This window comes from Apostichopus japonicus, chromosome 22 (assembly GCF_037975245.1).
Source record: "Apostichopus japonicus isolate 1M-3 chromosome 22, ASM3797524v1, whole genome shotgun sequence".
NCBI lineage: Eukaryota > Metazoa > Echinodermata > Holothuroidea > Aspidochirotida > Stichopodidae > Apostichopus > Apostichopus japonicus.
The window spans coordinates 4,032,067-4,043,880 of record NC_092582.1 but is presented as its reverse complement, the minus strand read 5'-3'; the positions used below and the strand labels follow the sequence as shown (position 1 = coordinate 4,043,880).

Sequence of the window (11,814 nt, the reverse complement as noted above, 5' to 3'; positions counted from 1 at the left end):
GAAGTCTTTACTCTGAAGGTCAATTTGGAATACTGATCAATATATTCACTTGCTTTGTAGAACGTTTAAACAATGGCTGAAATCAGAAGAATAAGAATAAAGCCACCATCAGAAAAGGCTGCTGAGGTTAACAGACTGGTGACCCCAGGAGATACCATCACTTCGGACTCAGACTACATGAGGTAATTACTTTAAAAATGGCTGTAAATATCTGCTCGACAGTCACAGTTAGTTTCAAACAAGCTACAGGTCAGGTGGTCTCTACTGTTCGTGAGAAGTCAGGTAATCTGGGAAACTTCAGTGTAAAGAAGGAATGTAACATTCAGTAGTTAGTGTCTGCAGCTGATTTTGAGCTGAACTTTTATAGGTTCAGTTGCTATCAAAGATGCTTGAAAGAAATGCATGTTGCAAGTATTGTTGTATAAAAAGGCATTTGAGATGTTTCAAATCTCAAGAAAAGTCTTTGCTTTACCAGTTTTTAAAGAAAACATTGATACTTATATTGTAATTTACCACACTTTCATAGTGCTCAGGTATTGGTTACCTGCTTAGGAGTTTGGTCAATGGAGGCTAACAAACAGCTAAACCATCTAAAACAGGTAAAAAAAAATTGCTAAGGTGAAAGGAAAATCCATCAACAGTTCTGTTAGGAACCTGACTGAATTGGGGGTGGGCAGGGTGCTATGAGACACTATCACTTATAACAGGGGATAAAAGGGGGGGGGGAGTGTCCTATCATGTCAACATTGCACAAAGGAGCAGTTACTGTAGTAGGGAGCATTTTATGGATTAACTACAACATGATGCATCTATTGACAGTACAATTGCAATAAGTTGTATCAAGTGTTTTTCTCTTCATATTTAATGGCTGATCTTACAAATTGGATTTCAGAGGACATGGAACATATTTTGAGGATACTAAGCTACTGGCATCAGTCGCTGGTGTTGTGGAAACAGTTAACAAGCTGATCCATGTGAACCCTTTGAAGACAAGGTAAGCCGAATTGTTGTTTTTCAAAAAGCTGGTATTTCTGTATTAAGCATATCCCTATCAGTCTATCAACCTTTACAGATTTAGCAAACAAATATGTTAAAGTAATTTATAGCATATGTGTGATACATACAGTAGGAATATCTGCCTGTTAAAATGACATGAAATTTGTACATGTCTGTATTATCAAACACATCTGCATCATGTTCGTTTATATAAAATATGTAAACTGCTACATATTTCGTCTTCTAAGTTGATTACCAAGAAGAATTAGTATTGCCTATGCCCTTATTTGTTTATAAAAGCATGAAGGTGTGACCAGATCCTAGCTCTGCGATAGCTAGAATGTAAAGCAGTTTTCGGACCTTGTGTAGAGGATCTAATGGATCTTGCTGGGTATCGATGGTGTGCGTATGTTCTCTGTCCTGTGCGTAAAAAGCAATTTCGATTATTGCCACAGCTAAAGAAAGCACTTGAAATATTCTGCAAGAAAATATAAATATCTCGTAAGTTGTTTGATGTGTGTAATTTCTGATGACGTTCCCAATGTATTACCTCTTCCTGATCATCAATGATATTGGACGTTAGATTATCACCACTATTCATACGGCATGATTAAATTATATTCATGGCAACTTGGTACTCAACCTCACACAGTCTGCTTTCAAAATTGCAAAGATTTATAGAAAGATATCACAAAATGAAATCTATCAATTTTCAGTATTTTGCAAAACAAACCAGAAAATAAATTTTTCAACTCCAAGTGGCTGTATAATTTATGAGCAATGAATGATTCCTGCAGTATGGTTAAAAAAGAGTCAGTTTCATCTGGTAAAGAATATTCCACTGAAAGTTTTTTATTCCTTTCCTTCAGGTATAATGGAGAGGTCGGTGATGTCATCATCGGTAGAATCGTGGAGGTAAATATGATCTAAATGAAATGTGTATCTATATTTTGACTTCATTCCTCTCTCTCTCACCTGTCTCACCTGTACATATGCACTCCTATCTACCCAAGCCTTTAACTGTTGTGTTCTTATAGCTGCATATGTATGGGAGACAGGTTATTACTAATACCCCAAACCAGTACGTTTTGGGGTGTTTGTCAGTTCTCTTTACAATCTTTACATAATCTAGAAAATATGAAAAGAGCTTGTATCTGAATTATATCTTTAAACCCAACTGGCTAAGTTCACTTAGCGACATTTCTTGCTACACATAAACATGAACTCTGAATACAGTATAGGTTTTCCAACCAATCAATACAATCAATAGGTTTTCCAATCTCTCACATCAAACGATATTGTGATATATCGTACCATATGCCAGGCCCCTTCTCATTTTCAACACAATCCGGTCAGGATAAGCACCCAAAGGTGCATGTAGGATATACCTCAGGCCAATATTTGTACTTGACCTCACTTCCTTATTTCTGACAATCCATTTTCGACCCAACCTCATAGGAACACAAAAAAAAAAAATTCACCTTGGTTTTAAACATCACAACCTGTACAAAGAAAATTAAATACCCCAGCAAACTCCACATTACTATTTTTCATTTTGTTGCCAGTAAAATCTGTTTTTCATGTCTTAAATTTTCTGTAGAAATGCTTTGATTCTAATTATGAAACGTCTTGATTCTGTGTCCGTGATGTACCAGTTGGAAATGTCGTTTTAGTGTGATCTGTGAAACGATATATATCGTTAAAAACAGCTTATATATATATTAATATCTTTGATATTGTAATATCGAAACAACAATAAAAGACAGCATCCATTAGTGTCATTAGCATAGACCTACTGAAAGTATAAAAAGCTTTTTCCCTCTGTCTCTTGAAAGGTGGCCCAAAACAGATGGAAGCTGGATACGAATTCTCGTCTGAATTCAGTGCTGATGTTGTCATCTGTGAATCTACCAGGAGGGGAATTAAGGAGAAGGTCTGCTAAGGATGAGTTGAATATGAGGAAGTATCTCCAAGAAGGAGATTTAGTCAGTGTATCCTTTGAATAAAAAATGTGAAATTTATTATAAAGAAATATTACTGCGACTGAAGTTCATTGTTTAAAAAAATTTGCTGGCTTTTTTTTTTTTTTTTTTAATAGTCAAATATCCTAATAGCATTTTCTAATGTTAGGTACAAGGTTTTTAACATGAGTTAAAATATTTCTGATTGTAATTGGCAACAACAGAGTTAGTGATGTTGCCATGACAATTTGAGCTGTAGTGAAGGTAATTTTTGCTTCATAGTGTACAAATCATGTATTCTATGAGAGAAAATAATAATTGTTACAAGCAGTTTTATAGTGATAACATGAATAAAGAGAACCAGTACACTGAACACTTTGCAAATGTAACAGCACTGCTTCTACATTGGAAATCTTTGACAAAGGGTTCTTTGTTTGGGATGACAAAACATGTTTAATTTGCATTCAAGCCTCTTAGATATATCTAACTGTTAAGAGAGTTCCTGGTTTTGGCATGTTAATTTAAAGAGGCGTAACCAAGGGTGATCTGATATATGTGCCTTTGATTTATGTTGTACAAACATATGAGAAATTTAAAATTGAAAAATTGAGTAGAAACAGTGAGTGGGCCTTTAGAACAAAGAGTGTGTGAGATTACAATGAATATTAATCTCCACAGCTACTATCTCCATGGCCACAATGAATATTCATCTCCACAGCTGCTACTATCTCCATGGCTACAATCATAGAGACTTAATTACACATTGGGCAGGACACCAATGTGATATAATGAAAACATTGGCTGGCCTTGACTATCAAAATATATTATGCTGCTTACATAGATGTGTCTATCATGTTTTAGTATCTGTGTTTAACCATTACAGGCGACTAGTGCCATTTTTAGGACATTTGCAGTAATAATTTCATTTCAAAATGGGTGGGCTTACAGACAGGGATGCTGGGCGGCCATCTCTCTAACTCAGGAATGTTCCAATGATTGTTTCCTTAACCTTGCTTTGTCTAGGCCGAAGTCCAATCAGTGTATGGTGATGGCTCCTTGTCACTTCATACTCGTAATCTCAAGTATGGAAAGGCGAGTACAATGTATTTAAGTATAGTTAATAGTTATATATAAATTTGGGGACTTAATTATTATAATGAATGTAGAGAAAAGACCATTATTGTCGTCACGAACTAGCATTAAAAAATGATCACTCGGGGTGTGCAATGCGCAAACTGTTTTAAGCCGCTGATAACAGTGCGCAGACCGGACCAGACCAGAATACAGTCCCCAGATGTTAGTAGATGTTTGTGTTGTGGTAATGAAACAGAATTTTTTAATTTGTATGCATTTACCTTTCAATGTGAACAAATTCATATTTGTTGTTGAATTTGTTGTTTCTGTTTATTATTCAAATGTTATCAAGTCTCGTCATTTGTTACAATTAACTAGTTTTCCTTTCTATTGTATGTTAATCATTCTTTGCAGCTTGGTCAAGGCATGCTGGTCAAGGTCTCACCTATGGTCGTTAAGAGGAGTAAGACTCACATGCACAACCTCTCTTGCGGTGCCAGCATCATCCTCGGCAACAACGGATACATCTGGATCAGTCCCATCGTGAACCAGCAGGAAGACATCCACAGCGGTGGTTTCATCCAGAATTTGGAGGTAAATTTTTTCACAATTTGAGGGCAGCAGCGTACTCGGTAGAATTAAGGTTGAATGTTTCGGTGTGAAAATGATGAGAAACCCCTTCGGATTATTAGGAAATGTTGAAGAAAGACATCAGATATGATGAAGGGCAGACTTTCAGGTACAGAGACGGTGATCCTGTGGGATTCATTCTTGAATATTGATAAGCCTGCTGCCAGAAGACTTGATGAGTTTTCCATCGGGGTGCTGCAAAAGGGGTGCCGGTTTCCTCATTTATTTCTTGATCATTCAAGACTTTAAAGGTCACCGAAATTGGGGCCCCAATTTTTTTAATGGTGCCGAGAATCGCTCAAAAGTTTGCAAATTTACTTAGAAGTATCTGATGCTCATACATTATTCACAGACATTGGGGTGTATTCAGGTAGACAATTGTTTTGCTTAACTTATGAGAAAGAAGCTTCTGATCGTAGCAGCAAAAATGCTCGTTGAAGTTTCAGCGTGAGCGACCATTATTCAACTTTCTAGCATATTTGGGGGCAAGACTGATGACCTTTGATATAGGCAGGCTGCCAGAAAATTTTTACCCACTACGGTTGTGGAAAGAAGCTAGCTGTGTGTTTCATGACTACATTCAATGTAGCATTCCAGGTGGTGCTGGGATACAAAATGTAACTTACTATTGATTGTTGCTAAAATTCTGCAGAGAGACTGGGAAGATTTTTTCTGCCTCCCACATCAACGGAAATTGAATTAGCACTCAATTAGCCTAATAAACAAGTTAATGGCAATACTCCCAAGCCACCAACATGTTTTGTGCAAAGTTATGTGCTTTTGCGGTGAAAGATTTTCAAACCTCTTATAAAGAGACAGATCTTTGAGACGAAAGTGATTTCTCTCTTGGTATGAAACATAATAAGTCTCTGGGCTCAATGTGATAGTTTACAGACTGAATGAGCAATTATGTATGTGTCATGGATGGAAAACATAGCCTTCTTCTAAGGAAATATTCGGTTGGTATAAGTGAGTTGCTTAATAATCGGAGTACCACAGGAGCATGATAAACTATGTTTTCTTTTGGAGGGGTGGGGGGGGGGGGGAGAGAAAGGTGGACAATATTAAAATGATCATAATCAGGCTTAAAGGCAAGGACACATCAAACAGGAAATACATTTCCACGAAGAAAGCAACACACTTCCTTTGCATAAGTCCTTCCCAGGGTAAACCATTTCTTATGGATATTTTCTTGTGAGTTTTTGTGTATTATTGGATGAGGTGGCAACTCCATCTATGATTATTCATGCTGTTTCTCTACTTACAAAGATGGACGTCCCGTTTTTGGTCACCATGCCGAAGGCTCAGTAACCTTTGCGATCGTGCTGGCGTGTGTGCGTATGAGTCAGTGCGTGTGTGTGTAATTGTCAGTGCGTGTGTGTATGTGACGGCCAGCTTGTAAACCCGATATCTCAAGAAGAACAAGATGCACAAGTTCATGGCTATCAACATGTATGGTTTGCCACACAATGAGTATGTTAGGGCATCGTGTGCGGTTTCTGGTTTGTTGAGTTTGACGTTGTTAACAGCCATCTTCATCTTTCTATCTCTCTTGCATTCAAAGCCTGTACCTATGGAAGACAGGGAGGTGATTGTCAGATTGCGGAATTGCATCTTGGGATTGGCCTCTCAGAATGTGATGCTTTTCGACACCTGTATTCTCTATACGTATGAGTCCTCTATGAGGTACACGGTGAGTAGCATGTACAAGATGAACCTATGACATGACAATATGGGTAACATGCACTGCTGGATTTAACCAATAGATAGATGAGGAAAGTGCCTAGGGGCCCTGTGAGGTCTAGGTGCCCCAAAGATCAAGTGGACCATGAAGGTCTAGGCACCATGTGAGGTCTATGAGCCCCAAGAGGTCTAGGTGCCCCAAATATCAAGTGGACCATGTAAGGTCTAGGGACCATGTGAGGTCTAGGTGCCCCAAAGATCAAGTGGCCCCTGTGAGGTCAAGGGGTCCTGTAAGGTCTAGGGGCCAGTGAGGTCTAGGTGCCCCAAAGATCAAGTGGCCCATGTTCGGTCTACGGGCCCTGTAAGGTCTAAGGGCCCTGTGAGGTATAGTTTCCCTAAGATCAGAGACTGTTTGTCTGTGTTATTATGAAATGCATGGTAGAAACTTCAAAGATGATTTGATTCTTTTGCCTTCAACAGTGTAGCATATTAACATTGTCAGGGAATTCCTATCACCATGTGATGTTAAGAGTGTTTTGAATGTTTGCTGCTTGCTTCCACAGATAACAGAACTCCTGGTACCAGAGAAGATGGAAAATGTGGTAGAGTGGACCCTCCAGCGATTGGAGCAGGAGGGCGCTGTTTGAAGGAATTGTAGCAGCGTCATTTCAGAGCGGTACACACAGCGATTGATGGTACTTGTGACGACAGTCCATCTTGGGCGATGAGATGGTGCCGAAGAAAAGAGGAGGATGAAACAATCTATGGACAGGAAGGAGGAAGCTACTGAGATGAGTCTACACATATCAGACTGCTAAAACAGGAAACTCAATATTTCTTGATGTCCCGGGCCTCCTCAGTTAAGATGCAGGAAAGTTCATACATAGGTTGCAATGACTCTTGCCTTTAATAGCTGTTTACATTGCATTGTAACATTGGTACTATCCCATAGCACTCTCTATATCAGGCATATTATTGTACTTCCAATAATTCCAGCATTAGGTTAGTCGGCTTCAATAATCACACCAACTCCCGATAGCTCTCGGTACACATGCAATGAGTGCAGTGCACCTCCCGAGTTGTAGAGAGTCACTTTGTTTTAAGATGGAGTCGACTCATAACCAGTCATGTTTCCTGACTGGAGTCTGATCGCTGACTGGAGACTGTGTCATCTCTCTCTTGGGAGAAATATCTGACAAATTCGTTCGAGTAACTTTTCCTTTGAAAATCGTATCGACTGGTGACTTGTTACAACACGGGGCAACAGGGCCGTTTTGTTTATTTATTTTGACACAGATTAAATCTGTGGGGAGTATTGGCACCACTTTCATAAACTATCAATTTATTCTGTGTATTTTGATCAGCTGGTCACATTTCCCTTAAAGCCATACATTTCAAGTGCACTTCCCACAAGAGACTTACAAGTGTGTAGTTCAATACAGATGCCATTAAAAGTGGTACCATCTGATCAGCTGGTAATTCATCATATCAATTGGTGACAGTGACATCATGCATTTGTATGCAAATGAAACTACAGAGGATGTGAGTATTCTAAGCCATACAGAGTTCAACTTGGTTTTGGTTTTTTTTTTTTTTTCAAGGAGTAAAAGGGACTCAAAACACAAGACATTTAGTTTTGCACTAGTTCATGTAAGAAGTTAACATTTATTTTGTTTTGCTAAATTTTGGTGGCATGATTTCTTTTTTGTTTGTTTTTTGGAATGCCTTCAATTCTTCTCCTGAAACCCTCCGAGCCAAACGCAACTATGATTTTGTATAATGTCGTACAGAGATATGACAATTCCACATTTGTTTCAGTCTCAATGTTCAAACTGACAAGCCGGTGCCTTCCAATCATAAGGTCCCCGGTTCGAGTCACTCCAAGATTAATGTATGTCGTCCAGTTACAGAGTTGTTGACAATTCATAATCATGGATGTTAAATATGAATGTAAGAGACTGACTTCGGTCAGCTTGCGGATTTGATAAGCCAATGAGGCTTCTTCACAAGTTCCTGCTTGCAGGAGGATCTAAAATACATACATACATGGGAGACAAGTTGTGTGGCCAATCGTCAGTTTTGTTTGCAGTATTTATACATTCAATAAGTACAATTATCTGCTGTGGAATTACACAGCTTTGATGGGGGTCATTGGAAAATTTAGAGCAGTTCACTTTGCAACTATAATTAAGTTTAGTATTGTTTAAAGCATATACCGATGATGTCGCTGATTCTGAAAAAAGCTTATAAATGTATTTAAGATTCTGCTGCATTACTTAGAACAAATTAAGACCTCTTTTGATTGAGGACAATAAAGATGAAAAAAGAAGCCAAATACATGATTTATCTACACCTGTTCTGTATTTACAAATGTACTTTTGTGAAGCCATGATAATTAACACACACCCGTATCTACATATCAATTTAAATATACCCTTTTGTTTTAACTTTCTCATTAATTCACCACAACATCACATAAATCTGGACACTAACTAGCCATTTTTTTTTTTAAATCTTAGTTAAAATAAATATTGATAACATCGTTAAAATTCACTGGAAATCACAAAAGGAATGAATGGGATGAAGGAATGATAGAGACTCAAAGCAAAATGCTCGTCGTGTAAAAGCATATCCAGCTGAACAGACATAAATCCATTGAAATTTCGAGTGCAAGGAATGATGAATGACAAAGGGCACTGAATTGCTTTAAACTACTTGGTAACATCGGTACAATAATCAACATTCATATGTCGTAATATTTCATATGTTTATATTTCCACGGTAAAATAGTACTCCAAGTTTTGGTAACATTTATTGGGAGTTCTGCATCACATTGGGAGAGCAAAGCTTCTAGTACCTTGAGACCTTGGAAAATCTAAATATTCAGTTTGTAATGTTTAATATTCAACAGCCAATTGCAATAGGATATGGTTTTATCATAATGAGGAACATCAAAACATGAATATTCATAAAGGCATATTTTTTTTCAGACTCCAAAACAAGATTTTGATTACTCAAGATAGTCAACTTTCAAGGAAATATTTGTGAGGTTAATAATCACTGTAAAATCATGCAAGCAGAGATAATTCCATGATACACTTGCTTTTTTTTGTTCTACTTCATTCAAGATATGTAGTACTGCAGAAGGAGAGTACTAAACTAACTTTCTAATGAATATTCATTCAACACAAGACATTTAAATATATTTCTAATAATCTCTGAAATCTACACCACACAACTGTTAATCCAAATCTTCACAATGAATACACGAAAGGTGACATATCAAGTAATCTAATTGAATGTTCAAAATATTATCACCGAATCTGTTTCTTAAATATGATAATCTTTAAAACTCACCCCCCGCAATCATTAAATCTCCCCCCCCCACACACCCCCGTCACTTCACAATCACCCCACAGATAACTAGATAGAATCACCAGCTCATGGCTCATCAACAGTCGCACACATGATTGTCAACTTTTGAATAATCAGTTTACACTTAAGTTGCACATTAAAACAACCAATCAAAATATGCCACAATGACGAGGATAATTGAATAGTCAGATATTATATATCGAGTACCACCGATATATAACGACACATGGAAGCTTTTCTTGGACGGAAAGGCAAGCTTTGTAACCTAGGCATGAACCCTCCAAACCGTCTTGCCCTCCAAATCATCAACAGAGAATCGAAATGAATCACTAGTGCTGACTTATAAACTCAAAAAAAAAAAACTTACACCAAAATTTAAAAACATTTCACTATTCCACGTTGATCTTCCTTCCATTTACAAAGGTCGTAGGTCAGAAGTGCCTGTCTTTCAGGTTTCCAACGTGGTGGTTCTTTTTTTGAAATATCCAATACGAAGCTTAAGTACTTGCGCTGATATAGAGTATTGTGATATCATAGTTTTCATACCAAGTAAAGTCTACTGCTTTCCAATAACCCATCTCTCAAAACTTCACAAACAAGCTGGAGAGAGAAATAAATGTTCTCTTTCCTCCTAAAAAACAAACCCAGTGCTGTGTCGTTTCACTACCTCTGTAATAGTGTGATCCCATCCTCCTCGTTAACTGCTTTTTACCCTAACATCTTTTAACCATTTCATGACATTAGCTGCATCGATGCATCAAAATTAAACCTTTTCTTCTTTAACATTTGTAAAAAAATAATTCTCAATTTTCCAATTGATTTTATCCTCATTTACTTCTGGTGGTTTCTTTCATCAAAACCATTTACATCATTTTCTCAATAATTGCCTCAGAGAAAGAGAGAGAAGGATAGAAAGAAAAAAAAATACATAAGAGAAGGATAAACAAGCATACCAAACTGTTCTCAATAATGTAAGTCCCATTGATTGGTTAATCTTACATATAATTATATTCTATATTCTATAAATGTAAGAAATCGTATAGGATGAAAGGTTTAGTTATGAATACAGTCTAAAATAACCCAGAAAAAAGAAAGAAAAAGACTATTACATGTTCAGTGGATACACAACTAAAATCTAAAATGAAACCAAAAAAAACAACATGAACCAAAAAAAAAAAATGAAGAAAAAGATTGCACGTAACGAGGAAAACCTTTTTTGCCAATGGAAAAAGGAGAGAAGACCTAGTTTTTTGAAAGAAAATTAGGATCTTACCAGAATGGTAATTTCAACTGTGTAGAAAACTCAGTAATTTTGAGATCTCTTGAACGCATTAACTTATGGACTGTTTTGTTTACTGGTGAGTTAGGACCGTACAACTCTTACCCCCCTCCCCCACCTCAGCTTCCATGCCTCCCACACGCACTGCTACTTAGTCAATATGTCCCAGGTGATACAATATCTCTGATGGCATATATTCTGTACAAGAAGAATACAGCCATGTACAGCTGACGCCTTTGTTTTGACCTCATCACAGGTTTGTAACATGAGCACGACCAGTAAAGAGTTCGTGGAAAAGACAGCAATTTGAAGTCAAATAAATACAGCATTTAGAGGTGCTCTCAGGGCACAAAGTCTTCTTGCCAAGTTGACAAGAGCTGTACAGGAAACCTCTGATGGTTAAAGTTTGATCGTACATTGAGAGATGAAGCACACAGATGCCATAAAGTCTTCCCAAATAGCTATGAATGCTAAACAAACAGAACTACCGCATTCTAATGAATAATATTATTATTATTTCCTTTATAATGGCATATAATTACAACCTAACCAAACAGCCTTGGAATCCAATGTTATGAATAAAATAACGTGTTTTAACACTAATCCTGTACATACTGTCTGTTACTAAGCCAGGCCACAGAAATACTAACCCTAACGCTTTTATAAGAAGTCTGTTTTCTTCTGTTCCTTAAAAAGATATCAGACTGGATAGGTAGAATATTAAAATTCACTCTTTTCGAAACACAATGAATTAGGGTGCATGAGGTAAGGATGCGGGGGGGGGGGGGGGGGGGAAGTTGTATGGTCAACAATCAA

The 11,814-nt window shown here is 37.3% G+C and overlaps 1 protein-coding gene across 2 annotated transcripts in view; it reads left to right on the top strand.

The window, feature by feature from the left end:
* Nucleotides 1–11,814, top strand: part of LOC139964238 (exosome complex component RRP4-like) — a 14,579-nt gene extending 2,765 nt beyond the window's left edge. For both annotated transcript variants that reach the window (XM_071965684.1, XM_071965685.1), the window contains exons 2-9: nucleotides 61–182; nucleotides 893–994; nucleotides 1,866–1,911; nucleotides 2,832–2,987; nucleotides 3,981–4,049; nucleotides 4,446–4,625; nucleotides 6,226–6,354; nucleotides 6,908–11,814. In XM_071965684.1, the coding sequence (XP_071821785.1) occupies nucleotides 73–182; nucleotides 893–994; nucleotides 1,866–1,911; nucleotides 2,832–2,987; nucleotides 3,981–4,049; nucleotides 4,446–4,625; nucleotides 6,226–6,354; nucleotides 6,908–6,991 (876 nt within the window). In that variant the 5' untranslated portion in view covers nucleotides 61–72 and the 3' untranslated portion in view covers nucleotides 6,992–11,814. The remainder of the gene's footprint in view (nucleotides 1–60; nucleotides 183–892; nucleotides 995–1,865; nucleotides 1,912–2,831; nucleotides 2,988–3,980; nucleotides 4,050–4,445; nucleotides 4,626–6,225; nucleotides 6,355–6,907) is intronic.